Source organism: Saccostrea cucullata, unplaced genomic scaffold (assembly GCF_032062105.1).
Source record: "Saccostrea cucullata isolate Sc308-1 unplaced genomic scaffold, CSIRO_AGI_Scuc_v1 ctg854, whole genome shotgun sequence".
NCBI classification, from domain to species: Eukaryota; Metazoa; Mollusca; class Bivalvia; order Ostreida; family Ostreidae; genus Saccostrea; species Saccostrea cuccullata.
In genome coordinates this window covers 30244-56468 of record NW_026934639.1, presented here as the reverse complement: position 1 = coordinate 56468, position 26225 = coordinate 30244, and the positions used below count along the sequence as shown (strand labels likewise).

General features: G+C 33.8%; 1 protein-coding gene across 3 annotated transcripts; it reads left to right on the top strand.

Moving 5' to 3' along the window:
- On the top strand, positions 1-23297 carry LOC134241088 (uncharacterized). 3 transcript variants are annotated; one of them, XM_062723173.1, is made up of 14 exons: positions 1-408; positions 14608-14721; positions 14896-14973; positions 15112-15216; positions 15564-16068; positions 16188-16394; positions 16703-17138; positions 17542-17699; positions 17795-18009; positions 18208-18434; positions 18909-19067; positions 19163-19292; positions 19372-19471; positions 19655-23297. In XM_062723173.1, exons 1-14 carry the CDS (start codon positions 322-324, stop codon positions 23245-23247), a joined length of 6114 nt encoding a protein of 2037 aa, XP_062579157.1. In that variant the 5' UTR covers positions 1-321; the 3' UTR covers positions 23248-23297. The 3 variants fall into 3 exon arrangements, with proteins under 3 accessions (XP_062579157.1, XP_062579155.1, XP_062579156.1); XM_062723171.1 differs by lacking the exon at positions 1-408 and adding an exon at positions 7229-7392; XM_062723172.1 differs by lacking the exon at positions 1-408 and adding an exon at positions 10548-10874.
- The last annotated feature ends 2928 nt before the right edge of the window (positions 23298-26225 follow it).

Below are 26225 nucleotides of genomic sequence, written 5' to 3'. Positions count from 1 at the left end.
TAACATTATATCTCAAATGTATGTCAAAAAGCCATGAAAAAGAATCATTAAGAAGCATTAAATTGTTTCTTTCGTCATAAAGTTATCGAGTCGGTCGTTATCGACAAAGTACTTATGATAAAGACCCAATATAATTCCTGGGACATCTCCAGAAGATAGCAGGCTGCAATTTGTTGTTTCTGCTCTCAATATCCCCGACCGAAGGCCAAATATTTATGTTGACGTTACTATAATATTATCATACTTGGAGTTAATAAATGCTCAGTAGGATTGAATACACGAGTGAATATAACACAGACAATGTTGTAGTGACAATAGAAAATGTCCGACTTCCCCGACTTCATCATTGCTCGTTCTAAGGTTTGGGTAACAACCTACGTGCCGATAAATTGGGCAGCAGAACAGAAGGTAGGTTTATGTCCTCTCGTATTCTACCTCCAAATTAATGTGGTATATCTCTAGTTGAAACATTATGATTTTGAAAATAAGTTACAAAAGAAAATTATTAATAATGGAAGAGTTTATTAGATCGAAGCTGTCGTAAATTTTATTTAAGAAAACACAATGTTCATGAATGGGACATGGGAAGTTAAGAATATAACCTTTTTGTGTATGACAGACACTCTTTACCCTAGCTAAACTTTACACCGATGTTGTATCCAAGAATCCACCTTACCAGAAATGGAAAATAATGATGTAAACACTATGCTCGCAAGACTACGTGCAGATATATAGATTATTACTAAGTATGATATTATTTCTCTAAATAAGAGATAGATCTTGTTATTCCAATTTTCATTAACTTGCACCATCGGTCGATATTCATTTGTTATTGCTATCTCTTGTCTGCGATTCTGTAATACGAAAAGCAAACAAACCAGTTTCAATCATTGAAATAATTAAGGTATTTATATAAATTAAACATGCTATTTGTTTAAGAATTTAGGTATGAAACGTGAATAGATTAAGAATTTAATTGTAGTAAAAGTACAGCATTATACATACATATATGCTATACTGTACCATTTCAACGCACTGGGAAATTTCAGATCAGTATTCACGCTATGTTCTTGTAATCGATTTGGAAGACAATTGTCAACCGTTTTCAGAACGAGTATAATTATACGAACGAATTCTCTCTCTCTCTTTCTCTCTCATTGAGGAGTTGAGAATGAGACGATTTTATCGGCGAATTATTCGAATGTCTCTAAAAGGAGAGCAACTTTCAATTGACCAGAATGAAATCTACCATTTTAATAGTCTGTTACGATTACGCTCATATGTACCGATTAAAAATACTAAGTAATTCATCCTTTTGTATTGATTACAATCTATAATTGTATCTATAAGGAATACAAATTTCTAACAGAACAGCAAGAGATAAATGCAATTCTAATAAATGATCCACAACAGTAATCAAGCTCAAAGGTCAATTTAACAATACAAATTTTGAAGCAGAGCGTAAAAGGACCTCCAAAACATCAGAGGTGGGATCATGTACCATGGAAAAATGAGCATCTGCCTATCAGTCAGACTCGCATCATCCCCATCATTGGGGAAGTCACATATATAACACATTTTATTTCCTAACAGTAGGCATATTTCAATCATTTGATTTTACTAAACTCTCGATCCTGATTCAAAACCAACTTACTTTTTTATGCCCCCAAGAATCGAAATCTTGGGAGTATGTATAGTTTTTGTTATGCTCGTCCGTCAGTCTGTCTACAGAAACTTCAACCTCTTACCTTTTGGTTGAAGCTATACTTTTCATAGTTTACGAATGCAATCCTTGTGACAAGGCTACCAACAGAAGGACCTCTTGACCTTGGAGTTGGGCCTCGTAGGTACTTTGGCAAATACGAGGGTTGTTCAATAAATAATGTCCTGAGCTCTATGACATACAATATAGAAATCATGTGACATTAAGCTTGACTTTCTCTCATGATTGAATCTTTAATGAATCGATTACAGTTTGACCACTGTTCATCACATAGTTTGATTGTAAGAAGCTAGAAAACAAGGGCTATTCGAGACAACTAGAGTGGAATTAAACACTTCATTAAAGCTAATGTAAAACTTGTTTAGAATCCCAAAGTAATATTAACTGAAGTATGTGAAATTACAGCAATCAATGTATGTTTTATATACACATAAGCAGGTGGAATTCAATGAGCAAAAATGATATAATGGGCTTCAAAAATGGATACTGTCTTTGGCGACATAAACTTACAACTACCAATATATTGTTTGCCAAAATTCAACAAATAATCACAGATGATGTTTGATTGACTTTACTATACATAGAAAAAACTTGATAGACATCATTTTTGGGGTAGTTTACACTGTTTTAAAGAAACATTTGACAGTAAAAAAAGAATCTAGTACTCAATGGTCACCCTATGTTTTGAAAAAAAGAGCGAAAACGACAGCGTGTAAGAATATCTAGAAACAATTATTTTTGAAAAACAAAAATTGAAGTTATCCACGTCTGTCTTTAGTTCAAACAAATAGTGAAACTTGAATCCATTGGTTTAAACCCTCAAAACAAATTTAACAATAAGATGCACTTGACAAAAACAGCCAAGGTCTAAAAAAAAGGCAAAGAATTGCAAAATCACAAAAACAGTTTTATTTGCCATTTTCTTAAATATGGTCTTGTTGTTCAAATTCTTATTCGGGGAAGCAGTTCAATTTCTGAAGAAGCCTACAAAGCCTAGAAAGCAATTTTTTGCAAATAAATCGAAAAGTTTATGAGATGATGGAAAGAGAATCAGGAATCAACTACATTAAATTTCTTCATGACAGTGTCCAAACACTCACGCCATAAAGAGTAAAGTAGTTTTGGGGATAAACAGAATAGTTAATGTTTTGTCACACCAACAACATTCACCATGCAGATCTTTCATCCTTTGACTTGTTTTATGTTGAGATAATTGTCTTGAACATTTATTGTTATATGACTTTTTCTTGGGTATAAATATTTTTGACCTTGACGTTTCCAGTTCGACCCTACTTTTTTAAAAACTTTGACCCCCCCTTTAATTTTGAAGAGTTGGAGCTAGGGCTTTGATACTTAACTAATGTATTTCTTGTGGCTACAGGCCTTCTCCTAGGTACAATAATTAGTTTTGAACCTTGACTTTGGAGTTTGGCCACTAAACAAAAAAAATCTGTAATCTTCCTAACATCTTTTGAACAGTTGCTGCTTGGGCTTTCATGTTGCACAGGTATACTCATTGAGACAAGTCATTTATTTCGATATCAATAGTTTTTATCTTGACCTTTGAGTTTGACTTGCAATGCATATGAGAAACTTTTAATTAACTTTCGTCATTAGCTACCATTTACGGGGACATCTGTGTTTCATAAACATATTATATCTCATAACGTTTCATAGTCTTGACCAAGACTTAAATTTCCGTCTCATACTTGCATAAATTTTTTATTGAAGATGATGATATTTTCCTAATTTGGTACATATACGTAATTATGGTAAGTAATATATACATGTATTATGGCATAATACAAACACTCTCAAAAAAGTTTTACTTATTGTTTTTAAAATAAGATATTAGATTAAGAAAAACTAGTAATTATTAGTAATCCATTTAGTCAGAATAGCAAGTAAATGACTATCATGGTTAGTAATTGTAAACATAATTAGTAATAAGGATGAATTCATTTACTTATAAAATGATTTACTAAGTATCAATAGAATTACTTAAACTATATAGGGATCATATTACTTAGTGAATGAACCACTCATTTTTGGTAAATTATAATTACTTAATTTAGAGATAATATGCTTTCTATTTACTTAATTTTATGAATTATTACTAAGTAAATGTAATTCTGAAATTAATAAACATCTAGAATATTATTACTTAAAAGAATACTAAGTAAATGAAATACTTACCATATTTATTAAAATAGACATTATTTACTAAGTACACTGCAAGGTACCAACCCTCTGAGAAGAGAGATAATTTTGAAAGTACATCATGTGAGTACTACTCAAAGTTTTCTTTATCAGATTAAACATTTAATTCCAACACCAAAAGCCTTATAAACTGAATAAGTTGTATCTTTTTAAGGACCATTTTAAAAATGGTTTAATGTTTCAAGTACTTAATGCAGCATTTTTATTAGTATGACTTTTTTTCACATGAAGGAATATTTAGAAGAAAGATAACTCCTCCTCACAGACAATTAATATGGAAGCCAAAATTCTATTTTACATTTCAAGAATTCAATCCCGAAAGTGATTAGACTACCATATTTAAGTAGTTACTGCTCTGAATTTTCCTTGATTTAGTAAATAAATTATTGTTTTAAGTAAATCAATTAAATACAATTTAAACAAGATGTGTTTGTGAAACACTAATGCCCCTCTTATGGCAACATAGCAAAGGTTAAACTTTTCTTATATGCAAATTTAATTTATTGGTATTTTTTGATATCTCCAAGGTCAAGGTCAAAGGTCAAGGTTATTGGTATCTAATGAAATGTCCTGCCACAAAAAATACATATGTGAAATATGGAAACACTAGCCCCAACATTTTAGAAGTTATGGTCAAGGTTACCAATTTTGAAATGTGGGTCAAACTCCAAGGTCAAGGACAAGGGGTCAGATTTGGTGGTACCCAAAGAAAGGTCTTGTCACAAGGATGAAATATGTAAAGTATGAATGCACTAACCCTAATCCTTTTAAAGTTATAGTCAAGGTTTGCTTTTTAAAAGTGGGTCATAGTCCAAGGTTAAGGTCAAAGGGTCAAAGTTTTTGGTATCCAATGAATGGTCTTCTCAAAGGAATTACATATATGTAAGTATGAAAGCACTCTCTATTACTGTTCAAAAGTTATGACCAAGGTTAAAGTTTTTTCACGAGGATGGAAATCTCCAAGGTCAAAAGGTCATAGTTGTTGATAAAATTTAATGTCCTGGTATTTACTGTTCAAAACATTTGGATAAAGAATAAGTTTGGATTTTTTGTGTAAAAGTGAGTCAAACTTCAAGGTCAAGGTCAAATTTGGTGATACTCAAAGAAAGGTCTTGTCACAGGGAATACACATGTGAAATATGAGAGTCATAGCTCCGCTAATTCAAAAGTTATGGGCAAGGTTAAAGTTTTTGCGGATAAACATACAGAGAGACAGCTAGACAGACAGACGAATAAGACAAAAACTATATACCCCCGAAACTTCGTTAATGGGGGCATAAAAATATTAGTTGTATAGTAAATAGTGGTAAAATGTAAGTAAAGACCCAGTAATTTTATTATATTACTCATATACAAAAATTTAAGTAAATATAAATTACTAAGTAAAACTTTTCAGCGTGTAAGTAAAACAATTCTTTAAAATACAAAAATCAAGTAAAGCATTTGAATTTAGTGATCGACATTTATTTCAGTAATTGATTTAAAATTTTAAGTAAATGCTTAGTAATTATCTATTACTTATCTTTGTTATTTCAAGTAAAAAATGACTACTAAGTAAAACTTTTTTAAGAGTGAAGAATATATATTACTATCATGCAATATTCGACAATCCTCTCCCCGTTAAAAAACAAGAAATTTTTAGAATTTGAAATAATGAAATACGGGTAATGTAGGGGAAAAAAGTATCGTTTTCTCTTTGTAGTTTGCTTTACCATGATGTCTTCTTGTGTGTTTTACTCCGTGACCCTGTGAGTGTATTATAGCGTAAAGACCATCGTCGCAAACCACGGCATAATATCGGGCTTTATACTGCTTTAAAACAATAACTCTCGTAATACTGGAATAAGTTGTACTTTGATCATCAATTCACAAAAAGTGTTTAATATCACATGCAAACTGGAGTTCTTTGGGCAAATCAAATTTGCTAGCTCTCAGGGGCGTAGCTAGACGAAAATTATGTGCACGCCAAAAAGGCAGGAGGTCTGGGGGCCGCCTAGACTGAACAAATTTTACGGTATTTTTAAATATATAACGTATGCTACGAGATGAAGTCAACTTCGCGATATTTTGATTTATGACACCAAAAAATAATAGATCTATTAATATTCTAAAAATATTTATGAAAAATCAAGTGCATTGTCTGAATTTTTGTGATTACTTTAGAAATGTATTTTTAGTTCCATTTTTTGTCTAATTTTTAAATAATGAAAATAAAACAAAACAATTTCAATCCAGCAAATTTAATTTCCCCAAAACGTGCGGCGTCATGTTTCGTGTCTTATCGTTTAGCCTTTACCTAAAATTCTCCAAAATCCATTTTTCTGGATTTAGCATTATCAAATTGTTCCATTGCTTTTTCTATATCAATTTTAAAATCTCTGTGAATATGGAGAAGTCCAAGCGATGACAATCTGTCATTTCTCATAGTGGAACGGACGTACGTTTTCAGTAGCCGCAAAACGCTGAAGGACCTCTCTGCAGTTGCGCTTGCTACCGGCATGGTTAGCAATATGAATAAAATGCATGGACTCTATTGTTGGATATAGCGCTGAATTAATAGAATCTAATGTACTGCAAAGTACGGAATCTTTTAGGAATTAAATTTTTTATATGACGATTTAAACACTTTTTTAATAATAAATTTTATAAAAATGCACAGTAATTTTTTTGGGACTAAAAGATGTGCACGCCATGGCGTGCTGGCGTATAGGCAGCTACGCCCCTGGCTCTTTTTTAAAAACATATAAGAAAAATTGTAAATTGGTTCTTCAGAAGCAATTAAAGTTTTCCAATTAACACAACAGTTTGAAACATTTATCAAAGTCATTGCACCCATTGAATTTCATAAGAAGTAATGACACATAGTAATAAATTATTTTAAAAGTTTTCTGTTCTTAAATTTATGGCAGCAAATGAGAGTAATTCAAAACCTGCTCAGTGTTATATTGCTTAGATTAGCGGGGCAACAAGAGCCGCATCAAAACATAACTGGCCTTTTATACGTTCTGTTTGGAGAAAAAAACATAAATGCCCACAAGAATAAATAAGAGGCATTGAGCCTATTGAATGGTCTAAAGAGCACACAATGTAATGAAGGCAGACGAAAAGTGAACATGTAAAATATTTAAATAGTTTGGGCCTCCTTAAGATTTGAAGATGTATGCGTCTACTCATTTAACACGTTTTAACTCAATGGTTATAAATATTTTTAAGAAAGCTGATGCTCTCTAAGGTCTTGATTTAAATATAAATACGACCCCGGATTTAAAAGCGGAGCATGCCGCTACAAGGAGAGGATGTCTCTCCATCTAAGTAAAACTGATATCGCACAGTCTTCAGCGGCTGAATCTCGGGGAACTAAATCGAGGCATGCGCACACGCTGAATTATAAAGATGCTCGTAGTAGAATGTCTAGGGATACAAATAGCAGGGTAAAAGCATTAATTAAGGTAGGTAGATAATACTGTAAATTTTGTTGTGAAATTTTTATATTAATTTTAATAAGAAACTCTACAACAAAGCAAAAAAGACAAAAATATTCTCAAGAACCCAATAGCATAGACACTAAATGGTATAACCTTTTCTTTTTTATATGGTTTCCCCCGTTATCTGTTCTTAAGGCTAATTCTTTGATTAAACTTAAACAGTATAATATATTATGGTAGATATTATATTTTTCGTAATAATATGAATAGAATGAACATTATCCAGATGAGTGTTGGCTAGATTAAAGTCAAAAAGCTTAAATAAAGTTGTGAATTGACACAACAAAAACCAACAAACGAGAGACTAACTAAAGATATTCATATTTCACGCTCAGCTGCGGATTTTTGCCTAAGAGTATTTTCTGCGAAATTTAAGATTAACTGATTTGAAGAAAAATACCAATCCATTTGCCATTAATGATATTGAGATTTAAATTAAAAACATTGACAAAGAAATATATGCACTCTTAATCTTTTCGACGACTTTTAAATATGCACTTTAAATTCTAGATAAAGTGAATTACACGTACTTCATTTTTTCATGTCGAAATAATAAGTAAAGATTGATCCCATAAATTAGATAATAATTTAAGAAACCTGAAGAACTTACGGAATATGAAGAAATCGTGCACTTTACATTTTTACATAAAATACAAGGTATTAATATTTCTAGTAAAAATTGTACGATAAATAATTGATCAAGACGATCAATTTAAGTAATTGAGAAAACCCATTTAAATTCTACATGCAGCTAGCTTTCATCTTTGTTGCTGCAGTGTATCCATTTTATCATTACATTTTTATAAATCAATCACGTGACTCCACTTCAAACCTAGTATGAGCTCGGGTTGCAAATGCAGAATAAAAAGTTCAATTTCATTTCAGTCCCCTTTGAGAAATGGTTAATAAGAATATTAATAGAAGCTTTTCTCCAATTACGAGTATATAGGAATGTGCATTCCAGTACATCTGTTATACTTTTTAGGTTATGAATCTGTCAGATCATTTTTTTAAATTTACAGCATGACAAATCTTATAATATGAAAGAATGAGATACTATTTATAAAGTACAGTTCTGCAATTTAATTCTTCAGACTGACTGCATCTTGTGATGTTGCTGTTTTATAATGAATGATTTAATATTTTATCCAGAATCTGTATGCTTTTGTCATCGTAGGCTTAGAAGTATACTGTTTTTGCGCTGTCTATAGTTGTCTGTCCGCAAGTTAGCCCTGTCCAAAACTTAATTTGATGGAGCGATGACTCAAATTTCACATTCACATCCTTGTAACAAGACCTTCTTTTGGGTACCGACAAATTTGACCTCTTGACGTTGATCTTGGACTTTGGCCCACTTTCGCAAGAAATCACCAATCTCAAACCTTGACGTAAGCTTTTGAAAAGATGTTAAAAGCTGTCATACTTTCTTTCCATGGCTATGAATATTTGTATATATATCTTTTTCTTGACCATAGAGTTTTATGATCCTCTTTAAAAACTTTAACCTTGACCAAACCTATGAAAAGTTAGTTTTCGGGCCGCTTTCTTATTTTACAGGTACCTCAGCATTCCTTGTGACAAGACATAACAGTTATGGTCTTTTAACCATGACCCTAGAGTTTGAACTTACTTTCAAAAAACTTTAATCTTTGACCATAATTTATGTAACATTTGGTGTTAGGTTTTTTTTATATTTCACATGTGCATTTCTTATCATGATAAGACCTTCCCATTAAATTAGGCCCTTTGTCCTTGATCTTGGAGTTTGACCTACTTAAAAAAAACATAAACCTTGACCATGAATTTTTAAAAGGTTTTGCTTGGACTTTCATTTTTCACGGGTATACCTACTTCTCTCTATCCATTCTTATGATCTTGGATATTGACTAGCATTTGAGATACTGAGTATTTTAACGTTTGTCATTATTATGTAATTGCTATACGGGGACATCTTTTTTGTTTTGATTTCATTTTTTTTTAAATAAAATTTCCCAAATAAAAAATTAATGCCGAATACTATGAACATATTTAGTGCAATAGCTTTTGAAAAATCAATGTGGCGTATGATATATATTCAGACGAAAAAATACTTTTAATATGTAAAGGCATAAAATGACTAAATGAAACATATGGAGATTAAACGTAATTTTTGATTTTCAATTCTTATACCTCTTCAGAGTCCCGAAGTAAGGAGTGGATCCTTATGTCGAAGGTCTGAATCCCACTTTGGGACGTGTAGACCGTATAAACCGAGGTTCCGTGTCGCAGTAGGTGCTGGCACGAAAAAGATCCCTTACTACTCAATGACCCTAAGTGCCGAGTATAGGACAAAATTTGTAGCTCTCCGCCGGCAGTGGTGGCGTCTCCATATGAGTGAAAAATTCTGGAGAGGGACGTTAACAACGTACAATCAATTAATCTATCAATTCTTGTACCAATTATTGACCTTCAAATGAATTTTTTGCTTCTGCTGAAATGTTAACGTTGCTAAGCACAGTTTGATTAAAGAATTCATCAAGATTCACCAGTGCATCCAATTTTTTTTTTACAATGCAATTACTTTTTAAACACCCTGACTGCGTCTATATAAGAGTTGTTACAAATTGTCAAGTCGTGAAAGCAAAGAATATGTTTTAGCTGAATACAACAGTTTCTCATTTGTAATAAAGCAGTATAATTATACACAGAATACTTAGCAACCAGCATTTAAAACAGGTAAGTACACTGTAATTAAAACTGAATTCCGAAATAGGGAGAAATCGGTGAAACGTGTCCGATATATAGGTGTTTAACAACTAAATTGGAAAGTGCAAATACTACAGAAGGTAATCAGCCAGTCCGGCAGTGTCAGAAAGAAAATAACCACAAAAGCTTTTATCAAAACATTTGCTGCCTATTGTGATGATGATTTAATTCCGACAAATTTTCTTTTTTGTGAAAGTATTTTTTCATTAACGTCTCCGGGGTGAAGCCCTATTATTCCCACTTTAAAACCCGCTGTTTGCAGTTTTATTTATACAATAACACCCAGGGTCTCCAATGAGCTTCTGGAAATCCTTGTCTGTTTTCTGTTTTCGCTGGATGTCCCTTTAAAACGTATCCAAAACTTATAGATCATATTATGAAATTACCTAGCATTCGTCGAATGAAGTCAGAAGTTTAAGAGATAATGGATTTAAATCCCACGGAGAGTTTATTTATAATCTTTCTTAATTTTCATAAATTTGTGAAATAAGTTTGTTGGATGTCGATGGAAAGAAGAGTTCGTATTTAAATAATTTATATAAATTTACATTTCGGCCATGCCGACTGCTGTTTTTGGAATTAAAGAGAATCGCCGTTTTCATCCATTTTCAATAGTCAAAAACAAAAAGGCAGTGCGTTTGAAAAGTATTTCGGGGATTAAGTTGGAACACGTAAACTCCAGGATATCCGCATTAATTAAGGTAATAGAAATTCTCTTTAGCAATAGTTTTCTTTGATACGATAAAATTGATTTCTTCAAAATAAGTCGTTTAATTTGGACGTACACTTTCTGGGTAAAGTAGAGTGAACTTAGTACATGGGAGAGGCATTTCAAAAGACACACTGTATCTATCTTCATGTTTTTTTAAAAACATTTTATTCTTTTTTTTTTTAGTTTAATTTTATTATTTTAAACGCTCATTAGATTCCAAAAGCATGAATTGCCTAAAAATAGTCGAGGTGTTTGACAGCAGTTGAAAAGGTCTTTTATAGATGTCAAAAATAGAGTGTTTTCTTTTATTGAAGTGGCAGGCAGATTATTTTGGTTTTCATGGAATGAAAATTTAAAAAAAGTCACTGTGTAGTTAATATATATGACTTTTAATTAAATTTTCTTTAAGAAATAATAAAACAAAGACATTTGCTTGTTTATCAGGAATTGTGTTGTTTCTTTAAAAAATCGAGATCACGTTGTTGATACATGTTTTTAAGTCATTATCGAAATCACATAATTTGCCCCGTTTGATACCATTTTGATATTAATAAATTGATACCACGTCATGCAACTTTAATCTACCCTGACATCTCGCATTTTCTTGTACAGACAACGCGGGCATCGAGCAGACAAAAACGGGATTAACATCAAAATTCACACCCACGGTAAACTGTTAAATAGCCAGCGAACCATTTAAGTTAATGTAGAACTCTCTTAACTGAAAAGTAAATTTAAAAATTTGATTTCCAGTACGATCAAATTGGCAGGTGTTGGTTACAGACCCGCCAGCTTAATAAGAAACTATTCTTCTTATCGGGGGTAAAATGTGCAATTACATGTAATTGATACGTTATTGACTTTTTCGTACGTTCAAAATCGTTTATATTTTAAATTGAAATTGTTAGCAACGCTTGAAAGTAAACGTATATTCAGATTATATGCGCATGAACTGGTTTATCTTTTTAAAAGAAAAAAATATGATGCCAAAGGTGCTTCGATTCAAATTGCAAAAAATACAAACTGTCTTTGTGTATATTTTTTTTTCATTGGGAAAGCGTTGATTGATATTATTTTAAAATGTGCAATTTTAATAGTTTTGTCACAAAGAGCTATAGACAAACTCAAACCAATATCTTCAATCTTGGTGGAAAGAACCAGTGCGAATCTTCGATGGTAATGTCATCACGCAAGATTGGAAAACCATGTTCGAGCATGAATAATTAATTTAAGTGGATTATCTTATGAAAACTGAAAACAAAGGAAAGCATATATTAAATTCAGCTTGTGCAGCTTTCTTTAATGAAATTCGGTGCAGCTTTCTTTAATGAAATTCGGTGAAGATTAAAGTCTTCTTTTAATATGATAGTTAGGGGATTAACGAATCTCTTGCATAACATACTAGTATATTCCTCATCATACTAATTTTCAAAATGATGTCTTGCTAAAGAGAGTTTTAGGATGTGACTTTGTTACAAAAAACATTTATATAACATTAATGATGCTGGCAGTTTTAACGCAAAGCAAGGAGAATATAACCCCTCTCACATCTTTCTTTAATCATTGTTTTACATTCAGTTTATATAAACAATCTACTTCCGTGTAAAGTACACGACTACCATTTTATGATAAGACGTTTACCAAAATTCCAGCAGTGGCTTTGTTTGGTTTATAATTTACTTGAGTAGATCAACTTCCCATCTAGGAATTAGCTTCTGTACAGAAATCAATACACATTTCAAAAGATTCAAATGACACCCCAACCATATACCTGTCTACATAAAAATCCCATACCTAACTCTTTGTACGTATGACTGTGTAGTCAAGAAACACTATGTGTATTATATATCCGTGAGGTCCAGGGAATTAGCTAGGCTGTATTTGTATTTTAACATCTGTATATAAATGTTTTACTGACCCTGTCTGAAATCAAATAGTTTATATGTTTAAATTTTAATGTAGTTTTAAAATTTCATGGTTTTGGAAAAAAGCTAACATAAAACTGTTTGAATGGGTTTTTTTATTATCTTATCCTAGGATATTCTTTAATTTTTATGTTTTTTTTTCTGTTTTATAAAAAAACAAAATTGATATCACTATCTGTATATGCACATTTTTAATTAATTATTGCATTGCACATTCAATTTAAGGAGAGACCTTTTATAAATCAGAGAATATCTTTTGGATTTTGTCCGAGAATCCCTTATTGATTTCACCTGATCTATTTTTACAAAATGACATATATAATAAATTTAATGAACATACTTTAAGCTGATCTATAGAGAAAGAAGTTGTTTCTTGTTTTAGCACTTCACCAGAAATTTTTGTTGTATTTAAGTACATGTTAAAATTTATCGCTAAGTGTCTCTTGCATTGACGACAATCCCGTAGATATGTGACAGAGATATTTGTTTTGATCTTGATAAATCCTTCTCGTGTTCAAGCGATAGATAAATGACAAAATACACAAAATCATAAAGTTGTCTTCAAAATGTATTCCCGGGAAAGGGAAAATTTTATTGTAGTGGGTCAAGTGCTCGTTCGTAGGTCCTCTCTGTACATCTGTACACGGAGATTAGGTGTAAAAATATTTTTTTTTCTAGCAGATGTATGTCAAAATAGTTTGCTTCTCTTCAAGAGTGACCTGACATAAAAAATTGTTAAAGAACTTTTACAACGTATTGTATTTATATGTAAACACTAAAGCAAATTGAATGCTTAAAGTACAAAACAAATCTCCTTTCCCCTGTCATATCCAAAATCTCGGGGTGGTGATATAAAATAATATACCCATTTTTGTGCAAGAGGAATAAGAAATCATGCACTTAAGCAAAATGTAGTGCTCAATATACATAGAGAAAGTTTTAGAAACTTATAATTTGATAATTGTCAATTTCTTCTCTGTAATATTGATTAAATTTTCTTTTTCAACTGTTAAATATTATTTGTGGATATTTTTGGTTCCAAAAATCTATGGATGCGAATTAAAATTCAGTTTGTTAATTTACAGCCCATTCTCGCTGCTTTGTGCAAACCTCCAGTGTACACAAAATAATCTATGTATACTCTCCCGAAGACCTATGATGGTCAGTTTTATTTTACTAATACAAAAGATGAATATTTCCATTTACGTGAGAAGTGATATTCTAATTGCTTTCACGGTTTTGGATATTTACTTATCCAATACATACTGATGTATATGTACACATAAGTATTGATGAACAAAGAATAGAATCCATCACAAGTGATTATATATCTACATATTCCGTTACATTAATATTACATTTTTTAAACGTTGAATAAACTAGAGTCTTGAAAATTCATATTTTTTTTTTTAAATGGAAAATCAATGCTTCAGCAGATCTTGTATCAATTAAATTTGTTAAGCGTTTTCAATGTAAACATACAAATAGAAACTGAATGTAAATTCTGTCCCATCTTTCCAGGGTCGGGTATTTATTGAATAAAATTCCAATAAAAATCTACCCTGAATAGATCCCTCTTTTTTCTCATTATAGCCCCAATGAATTACACGTATCTTACATTTCAGCATTTCTTTTATTCATCTGGCCATTCAAATATTTTTAGAACCTGTATTTGCTTTGGGATGATCAAGTATTTATGCAAAGTACAACACTGTGCACCATTAAGCTTAATTTTAGATATTTGACAGGAATAAAATAAAGTCTTCATGTATTCTAAAAAAATAATTATCTTTCCAGGCCGCTGATGATGGAAGAAAACGCTCCAATGCCCTGCCCCCTCTACCCGCAGAACGAGAGCCTACATTCCACCGCACTCCCCGGGGATTTGTGTCCCTCCTGAAACCAGAGGAGGTATACACAGTTACATAATATATTTAATATTTACAAATGTTCTTTTTTCTTCGATTGACATGCAACAGGCTCATTTAAAATGTTTTCTTATAATGCTATTAAGACGACAAAAAGAAGGCAAACACACTTTAACTTCAAAACTAAGTTTATTTAAGTGTCCCTTTTTGTTGCTAGGCTGGAGAAAGTCATTGGCAAAGGAAATACAAGAAAGTCAGTTTTGAAACTGATCGCAAAGTTGTTACTCACTTGAGGGTAAGCAGATAATCATTTCTTCTTTCATGAATGCTGATTTATAATAAAGCTAATCTGAAGCTGAAAAGATTTATAAGTATATGTTACATGTATATATTATTGATAAGTTTTGATTTCTATTTTCGCTTTATATTTCAGAGGAAGCTGAACAAGCGTCTGGATGATAAGTATCACAGCGTGGAGTCAGAGTCTGACGAAGAAACACAGAAAGAGGGAACAGACACAAAGACAGGACGAAAATTGGTGAGTATAACTAAATAACATGCAGTGACCATGACTAAGTACTCAATTCTTATCAACAATTAAATAAGTGCTCAGTAATTATCAAAGACAAAAATTAGTGCTCCTCAGTTCTCTCAAGAACATAAAATAAATATAAATCACAATGAATTAACTTTGAAATCATTCTTTTCTAAATTAAATGTACGTGTTCTTTTTCACTTTCCTTGCTCAAGACTAAAAAAAAGTCTAGAAATTTAAATTTCTGCTTTCCACGGAAACTTCTCATGCTTTGTGATATTTTTTCTAAGTCTGTTTGGCTACTTGTTTGAATTTTAAAATAGTGCCATCATAATAACGTCATATTGCAGAGTGAGAAAGAAGACAAAAATATTTTCACAAAATACTCAGACTTAGGAGAAAAGATACCATACAGCAAATCAAGAAGAAAATCAAAAATCTCTCCACGCAATCAAGGGATTAATGGACACACGGAATCTCACGAGGAAGCCAAGACAGACGAAGGATTACCGACCAAATCAGTATTACCCGATATCAAAGACCCAGAAGTATCGCTCAGTGAGACAGGACCCGAGGAAAGGACGAACGGACATGTAACGGAAAGTGAAGAAAGTGACGAGGAGGTAGCAGAACTAACAAAACTGAATGGAAAGAAGGAGGAACCGGAAGCATTCGAAAACTTCCGGGAGTTGGAGGTGTCTCCTGTACAGACGCCTGTTGTTTTCAGACCGATCACCAGACACAAACTCAGAGAGAATTCGGACTCCGTGGAGGAGATCCTTAAAGGAGGCGTCCATCCACCGTGTGTCGCTGAAAGTAAATCGGTTTCTCTTTACATCTCCTCTGGTTTCTCAGGTAAGTAAGGACCGTTTAAAATGTATAGCACTATATAATTTCAAAGACATAACTTGCAAGTTAGTAGATGTAAATCTCAATGAAATTAAAAACTAAGAATAATTAATTTCTTGTTTCAGACACAATTGCAGAGAGAAGCTGCTTCATAGAAAAAGTATACCCAGAATTACGTACGTACTGTCGTCAGTACGGATTTGAACTGCAGATACACGACCTTCATTGGGGACTCAAGGACGATAGTACAGACAACCATGATTTACCAGCATTATGTCATAAATACCTCCAGAAATGCCAAACAGCCACCTATGGGGGCATTGTTTTGGTAAGTTATAGTTTTTGCTTGTTAATTTTGTATAGTTTTTCTGTTGCTTATTCTTTGGAAAAGTTAGTTTATTTTTTGTGTATGTAACATAGAACGTATATTACACACATTAGCAAGAGTCATCATACCAAAACTAAATTTGAATCTATATTTTGTAAGTGGGCACTGCTTAATCAAATTATTTTTAAAAATTCCAGTTTGATAAACAAACTGTATTCTTTCAATCTTTCCGCATTCATATTGTATAAAACAGTTCATAATTACTGGTGTTTTTAAAAATACATGTATGAATTTCTTCGCTTACACAGATAGTTTTGGGAGACAAATATGGCCCATATATTCTACCATCTGTGATGCCAGTGGATGAGTTTCAGGCAATATATGAACATTCTCTGCAGCATCGGAAACAAGAAGTTGATCGTATGAGAAAGCGTATCGCAGAAATTGAGAAAGCTTCAGAGGAACGGGAAAAGAAGAAAGAACAGGGCCATCCGGAAGGCAAAATTATGGAAAATGCTGGAAGGGACCATCTCAAAATTCAGGACTTCAACATTAAACTGGAAGAATCAAGTGGGAAGGAATCATTAAATGTGTTTCGGAGTCATGCTGACATGATTAAAAGAGAACAGCAGATCATCAAAGCACTAAGGACAAAAGAGGAGGGTATGCCGAGTCCCCATCTCCTCCCACAGTGGTACAAACTGGACGAAAACTGCTCACCACCGGTTTATAGGCTAAGGAATATAAGGTAATAATAGGTTGACTCTATCACTAGAATTTGGCTTCATTGATAAATTGTTATACCGGTATTCATAAGATACATGTGTAAAAGTTCTAATAAGCGAAAACTACATGTGGTAGCATTAAATGCATTTTATTGACACAAAATGTTAAGCTGTCTCTGATGTTCTATCAAAGAGAAATAATTAGCATGACTTAAAAAGTGATCTGTTTTCACCAAAACCAACTTTCAGTTTAGTTTTTGATATCCGTCACGTTTTCGTCACTTTGCTAGCCAATTACTTGCCGATGTTTCAAGAAGTCCATTGGTTAGAATAACGGGAAAAGCTAATTAATCCTTTCTGTTACAGTGATAATTCTATCGAAATGCAAATATAACCATTGTACTAATGACAAAAAATTCTCTCCAGCTCAGTTATCAAGGAATATAACCGAGGAGACGCCCGAACTCGAGAGACGGGACGTTTAATCTGGAGTGAAACTGCTCAGAAACTTCGAAAACTCTTAGATGAATTTGCAAATGTAGCCATACGAGACGAACATTCTAGGAAAAATTATTTCTCATCTCGTAAGTTAACCATTTATTACAGTTATAGACCTTAAGTTATTGAATAAAAAATCGAACTCCGATCTTTAACAATTTTCTCTTTTTTGTATATACAGTTCTTGAACAGGAGCTTGATCAGTGTCTCATTTATAATGAAGACGTCACAGAAGACATTATTGTCGTCAACAGAAATATCACAGATCTACGCAATAATTTAGGAGACTCAACGATGGCGGAATATGCTGATTTACATCCCACTCAAGAAAAAACCTTGTTAGAACCACAGACATCTTTCATGAGAAAACTTAAAACAGAAATTATCACAGAAAAGGTAAACAAAGGTATTACCGTGTGCAGAAAATAGGGTTTTATTTCATTTTAGAATAGAAGTCTTCTGTTATGTTCAGTATGGTTTTAAAGAAAATTCTTTCCATGTATCAAGATCTGAATTATATCAAACTATAAAATATAAACGCTTTGACATATAATTTTTACTCAAGAAATTTAAGGTTTTCTATCATTTTTATAGGTGGATAACAACCACATTTTAAATCATGACGTAGACTGGGAGAAGGGAGGCATTCAGCCAATTGTTAACCGTTCCCATCATCTCTACCTGGACAGAATGTCTAAACAAGTCCTAGAGGTTCTGAAGAGAGAGTTCTCCCGGCACATTACTGAAAACATGGAGCAGATGGATGCCAAGTCTAAACTCTTCCAGGAAATCTCCCAGCATGTCTCGATGTGCCAGGAAAGGTGAAAAAAAATTTAATTGCAGTTGATTTTTATCATTTAAGGACAGATGAGACGTTCCCCAACAATATATAACTTTTTCCAAGATTTTGTCCTTGAAGAATTACTACATTAACATATTTATTCACAAAAAATCAGGGTACCTTACCATGCATTTGTTTGAAATACCAGAGGATGGCATTTTTGATATAATCCTCTAGGGAAAAAAACTTTAAATTGCAAAAATCATATTTTTAGTGTTTCTAATTTTTAAAAACAATTAGAAACCGGTGTAAAAATCAGAAAGTAATTAACATTTTGTATATTTTTCAAACATTATGAAGATATACAAAATAGATATTTGGGGAACGTATCGTCTGACCTTAACTGACAACTAAGATGTAGAATGAGAAATATGTTTCTAAAGAGAGTATATAATATATCAAGTAAGATCTAAATAATGTGCTCTAAGTTAAAGTTTCACAATTCGAATTTTAGAGGACAACATTTCCAGGGTAGACGGGATCTTCTACAGACAGTGAAATCCTATATTCGTTCTAAATATCGATTACCACTTATTTTACACGGCAAGGCTGGATGCGGGAAAACAGCTCTTGTGTGTAAAGTTGCCCTAGAAATTCAGAAATGGAGCAAAGGGTAAGTAATTTTAAATAGATATTGAATAAAGCTTTAAACAAAGCAATCCAAATGTAAAATTCTAGCTGTCAGTTATAATACACATTTTCTTACAGAGTTAAACCGCACGTCCTTATCAGGACTATAGGTCGTACCACAGCCTCTAGAAACGTCCGCACTCTCTTACGCAGTTTGTGTCTCCAGCTTTGTCATGTGTTTGGAGGCAAAACAGACGAAGTTCCAATGGTAAATATAACTTTACTCATTACTTAGTTCAAAATGTTTCATAGCGCAGGTAATCAACTGAATCTTTTAATTATTCCAGGAATACAAAGGATTGATGAATGACTTTGCTCAAAGAATTAGTCAAGCTACGGATTCGGATCCACTGATAATTATTTTAGATGCTGTTGACCAGCTAACAGGTATGAAGATGAAAAATAAAAGTACTATATGAATTATAGACATGTACGTAGTTTTAAAATATGCAGCATTTTAGCTTGATCACTTTTTGCTATATTCATATCACTCCAGCAAATGTTTGTTATATTGGACAAGCTGAATTACGTCACGTGAAAATCTAATTTGAACGCATTCACTTTTTTCAGCGGAACACGATGGTAATAAAATGTCATGGCTTCCAAAGGAGCTTCCAGAGAACGTTAAACTGATCATAACAACGAATCCAGAAGAAAAGTTTGAAAGTTACCCAGGCCTTTTGAAGGTGTATGGATCCAACAAAGATATTACAGTGGCAATTCCCAATATGCCAGCAGAAGACGCGGAGTCAATACTCTCGTACTGGCTGCAACATGACAATCATATTTTAACTCCTTCTCAACATGACATAGTCATAACTGCATTCAAAAAATGTGCCTATCCTCTGTATCTCAAACTAGCCTTTATGGAAGCAAAATCATGGTGTTCTTTTACAGAAATCGAAAACTGTAAACTTTCTGAAAATATAACGAAGTTGGCTGCCTTTAAGTTTGGAAAACTTGAGACAAAACATGGAGAGGCACTGGTTAGACGTGCTTTAGGTTATATAACAGCTTCACGTGAGGGCATTTCATCCAGTGAAATGGAAGATATTCTTTCATTAGACGAGGCAGTAATGGATGATGTCATGGTTAATTTAAGACCAGCTAAGAGGCGTTTCCCAAGTGTGTTGTGGATAAGGTTACTGGAGGATTTGTCTGATCTTTTAAGCCCCACGCTTACCCACGGGGTAATCACCTATGTATGGGCTCATTCTCAATTTTTTCAGGCGGCAGAAGATCGATACCTCCATAATCGTGATAAAGCACCGTCTTATCATAAAATTTTGGCTGAATATTTCCAGGGAATTTGGGCTTCAAAACCAAAACCCTCTACAGGTAACGAGAAAGGGGTTCTCCGTTACGTCTCAGAACAACACCTATACTATGAACCTTGTGAGGGCAGCCAAGACGGATCAGAAAGAATTTTCAACATTCGTAAAGTGAATGAATTGCCATATCATTTACTTAGTTCACAGCAAACATCCCTTTACAAATCAGAGGCCCTCTGCAATTTTGAATGGATTCATTCGAAGCTATGTGGTACCTCGCTGCGATCATTAGTCGAAGAATACCAAACAGGTCTCTCGGTGGATCCAACAGATTCAGAGTTGAAGATGATGTCTGACGTCATTCAACTCTCTGCTAAAGCTCTTTCTAAGAATCCACGGCAGCTAGCATCACAGATTGTCGGCCGACTTGCTACTATCATTGCTAATGATATCCCAAGAGCTCCAGGTGATCCCCCACGTTATCCCTTCATTCATACTCTTCTAAAGCAAGCACAAGAACCCTCTCTCCCAGCCCTGATTCCTTCTATCCGATGTTTGACAGAGCCTGGCGGAATTCTGTTCGACTTGCTTTCTGGTCATACAGATCCAATCACAGCAGTTGAAGTTTCCTCAGATGGTGGAAAAGCCTTCACGGCTTCCAAAGACAACTCGATGAAAATGTGGGATCTAAGAACTGGGAAAGTGATGAAAACCATTAATGACGTGGGTACAAATATCACCAGGATCCGTCTCGGATATAATGCCGCCTTTGTGATAACTGTAGAAGAGAACGTCATCCAGGTATGGAATCTCCGTTACTCTGAGCGTGTATTGCGTATTGACAAATACCCCGATCCACCAGTAATAGGAATGGCTGGAGAGGGGAAGTATCTCTGTGCTTTATTTGATGGAAACAATATGCTGAGGACCTGGAATCTGAATAAAGCTGGCCATCCAATGATCAGCGAAGCTCGCACCGAAAATCACAGAGTGTACAAAGACAATTCAGCGTTGATTTCGCCGTTTTCATTTGACGAAAGAATCCTTCATGCCTCTAGGGGAGCAAATTGTGCTTTAGTAAACAACGTTCGCAATGGAAAACAAGTTCTCTGCTTAAAATGCAATGACCAATCTTCGGCGGTGACAGCTTTAGCTACATCAAGGGATTATTTCATTGTAGCTTGTAGACAACATTACATGCATCTTCATGAAATATATCAGTTAGAACTTTTTGATTTGAAGAAGGGGAGGTATTTGCGTAGTGTTCGTGGATGCATACATGACAAAATCAAAGACCTCTTCTTAAATTATATTGGATCTCATGCCATTGCTATATGTGCAAGTGAAGAGACAAACACATCAGATATCGCTGTATGGAATATTGAAACTGAAGATCATAAACATTTGGCGCGTCATGCTGGTGCTTCAGTAGTAGGCGCATGTGCAGACTTCAAATACTGTTTAACTGCTGGCAGAAATGACAAAACGCTTAACATATGGAACCTGACAAGCAAAATTAATCAGTCAATGCCTAGATTGAAAAAGCAGTCAGGCGTCTACCAGATTCTGCAAATGACAGAGAATCCACGATACGTGGTTGCACGGCAGTTCAACAATGGACCTGTCAGTGTATGGAATATAGCCAGGGCAAAACAACTGAAAACAGCTGTTAGAATCGAAAGAAGTTTGTCTGATTCCTCGGATATTGTGGTAGTTAGAGACACAAAGGTAGTTGTTTTGACAGATAAAGGCATTGCTAATGCAAAGGACAATGCTCGCCCAGTGTTTCAAACTGTTTTGATCTATGACCTTTTGCAGAAAAAATTTGTGAAGAAAATAAAGAAATGTTTTATCACCCCATGTCCGTCACACGAGTATGTCATGCTTAAAGATGAAATGTTGCTTGGACTTTCAGAAAATCGATCGCATTTTGTTATTTGGAATCTAAAAACGGGACAGGTTGAATATCGCATCCGTCCAACTTTGAAGGACCTTGAGAAAAAGATTGCTGAGACTGATGTTATATCACTTGCAAAGGAGCGGTGCCATACTGCCAAAATGACACCATGGGAGCGCAGAGTTGAATCGCAATCTGCAAAGCAGCGTCGAAGGGATGCAGCAGTAGATATTGAACGGCAAAGAGTAGAAGAATTAAAGAAAGAGATCAGCAGTAGTGGCATTGACAAATACCTTCTTAGCGGAGACCAGAAAATCGCCGTAGCATCTTTCTTTGCACACTTCATGTGTGTGTTTGATATTGAGAATCACACGCATATGGCTACCCTTGAGAGTGATACGTCAATGTTGTCTCTATTAGTGGCCTCTCTTACTTACACCGGAAACTACCTTGTCCAAGCTAACTACGACGAAGAACAAAGAACAAGTTACGTGACCTTGTGGGATTGTTTTGAAGGTGTAGTGAAGAAACGACTCAAGAATGAAAGTAATGTGATGGCACTTGGTGTGAGTGAAGATGCAAGCAAAGTAATTATTGGAAAAGGCAATAAAGAAATACACATCTGGGAACCGAACAAGTCACCATCTCTACGAAAAATCCAAGGCATACAAGGATTGGAATTCAATGAATTGAGCAAAATTTTCATTGTCGACAATGACAGGCGTGCTGTTGTTTTTGCCGGAGACATATCGGTATGGGATATTGAACGCGGGGTTTTACTAGCAGTGTTTTCTCCAGACACGAAAATTACGTGTTGTCATGTTTCCATGGGTGGGCGCGTGATTACTTTCGGCTTACATGACATCCCAGAAATTGTCATTCTGAAGCTGATGTCCAGTGGTCTGCCGAGTATTGAGGATGAGGGACAGGATATGTTTGGAGAGAAACCTGTTGAATCGTCAGACGAAGACGAGGAGGAGGAGGAAGAGACGTAATGTGAACATTTAACATTGATCTGCAGGTTTGATTAACAATAGATACACAGACTGTATATTTAAAAACATAAACTATGAAAAAGGCTTCGAAATGAAGAAAAAATGATTGTATGTTTTCGGCTTGTTTGGAAGGTACATATAGAGTAATAAATTCTAAAATACACTTTAAAATGAAGTGTATGAAATAAAAGTAGTGTATTTCTTGAACGGTTTGCTCATAAGGTCCTGAATGTTGAATAGAGCTCATGTGTGATATACTTAATATTTTATTTATTCTATTATCAAGATTAAAAATATTGAAAAGCTCAATTAACAAATACCGTCCACAAGTTTTATACGTGTTTTTGTATCAATAAAATGTGCATTTATTTCTTTACAATATACTGTGATGTATCGGTGCTGATAAAACATGTAACACTAAAATCTTGTGATACCTTTCAATCTATATATATATTTGATATTTTCACAGACTTTTACACATCGCCTAGTTTGTACTGTTCATTAAATATTTTCGTATACATTATTCAACTGTCTTTTTTGGTTTATATGTTATATTTTCTTTGAAAAATAAATATTTCTATATAGACATCTCTGTTTTATTTTTCTTTTGAACTTAAGAAAACAAATTATATCAGCAAATTAACAAAAACGATTCAAACAAAAAATAATCCTTTTCTAAAAACAAGTGCGTTTTGGTTTAAATTGATGCTTGCTTACTATATAGCTTTTTTTACATTCAACAGAACAAAATTCACTTTGGCCAAAAAGATAATTTGTAATTTCATATTATAAAGATATTAGTTACCTAATTTTATTTAAGTGCTATCTTGTAAAATATATTGGCTATATTTTATAACAATACTAGTATATCAATTTAAGAATGCGTCTTAAATGTTCTTTTGTAACATGGTGCTATAAAGCTTGAAAAGCAATGATTTAATGATTATTATAACAACATTCTTAAGCATTCTGTTTTTGGTACGATTTATGATCTCAATTCATTTTACAAAATCATGTGATGCACATAATTGACGCAAAAAAAATGCATGAGTTGACCTTCATTCATGGAGATAAATTAAAATGTTAATCTTCATTACGAAGTAATAAGAACATGTATGGAAAACCCTGGTAATCAAAGATTACAGAGCTCGCCTCAACGATTGTTGTCTGTAAGTAAGACAAAGTCCTACCTTAAACTAATAATCTAGTAGTGTACATCCCAAGATGCAACATTTATGCAATTTTGATCTTATAGAACTTTAGGTTACTTGGAAATGAACTTATCAAAAAACTTCAAACTAGTAATTTAACCATGTAATACAAATTTGGCATCTGAAGAATTGAAGTGTTCATCCCTTGATGCATTATCCGCTGTAATTTGGCTCAGACCGAAAAAAAAACTCAACATAGATCTTGACACCTTACCTTAGAAAAAACTTTTCCAAAAACTTTAACCTGGTCTCTCGTCCGAATAATGTTAGTCAGACCCAGGACGGCTCCGCAGCAAGCCTAGTAGTGTGTATCATCCATGCACGTTTGGTCAACCAGTCGTATTGTTACCTCAGAAATAAACCAGCTTAAAAACCTTTGATCTGGTCACACTCCACAAAATGCGGGCCAAATCCACCATCTGAAGCAAGTCAGATAACGTGCACCCTTAGATGCATTATCATGCAGGTTCAAGTTTGGTCAACATAGGGCTTGTACATGTAGTTACCTCAGAAATAAACCAGCTCGAAAAGCATAAATCTTGTCTCTCTACTGGAAAACGTAGGTCAAATCCAGCTTCCAAAGCAAGCCTGGTAATGTGCATCCTTAGATGTTTTATCCATGCAATTAAGTTGGGTCAACATAGGGCTTATTACTTTGAAATGAGACCTGCACCGAAAACTTTTACCTGGTCTGAAACATCAACATAGTCATTACTTAGGTGATATAACAGCATCTGAAACCTTGACTGGTACAATGAAACACACTAGAAGCATTTTCCATGCATCTCTGGCATAGAAATATTTAATAAGTAAAATGCTTCAAAATTTTGACTTTGGACGCCGACGGTATAATGTGATATTGTCGGTGTCCACCTCCTCCCCAACTTCGTTGAGGTGAGCTAATGAAGCAAGCTCACATACCTCAAGTTCCCCAAAACTCGAAGTGCTGAAATTGCCCGGGAAAATAAAGGAATCCCAATATCCTGGTAATAAGCACATCTACAAATTGTGTCCTGAATATCTGCGAAGTTTGACGAAATTTTGTGCAGCGGTTTAAGAGAAGTTGTGCTGACAATCCGTTTATTTCTATATTCAAGGTATGGCCAAAAATCTAAGTTGAAAAGTGCCGAAATTCCCTGACAAATTAAGAAATCGGAATTTTCTGGTAATATGCACATATACACACTGTGTACTAAATATCTTTAAAGTTTGAGCAAATTATGTGCAGCGGTTTTTAGAGGAGTCGGCTGACAATCTGTTCATCTCTATATTCAAAGTATGGCCAAAAGTCTATGTTGAAAAGTGCGGAAATTCCAAGGAAAATAAAGGAATCAGAATTTCCTTGTAATATGCAAATCTACACACTGTGTACTAAATATCTGCAAAATTTGACAATATTCTGTGCAGTGGTTTAAAAGGAGTTGCGCTGACAAACTGTTCATCTCTATATTCAAGGTATGGCCAAAATTCTAAGTTGAAAAGTGCCGAAATTCCAAGAAAAACTACGGAACCGGAATTTCCTGGTAATATGCACATCTACACATTGAGTCCTGAATATATATGCTACGTTTAATGAAATTCTGTGCAGCGGTTTAAGAGGAGTTGCGCTGACAAACTGTTCATCTCTATATTCAAGGTATGGCCAAAATTCTAAGTTGAAAAGTGCGGAAATTCCCGGAAAAAATAAAGGAATTGGAATTTCCTGGTAATATGCACATCTACACATTGTGTCCTAAATATCTGCAGTTTCATAAAAGTTCTATGCAG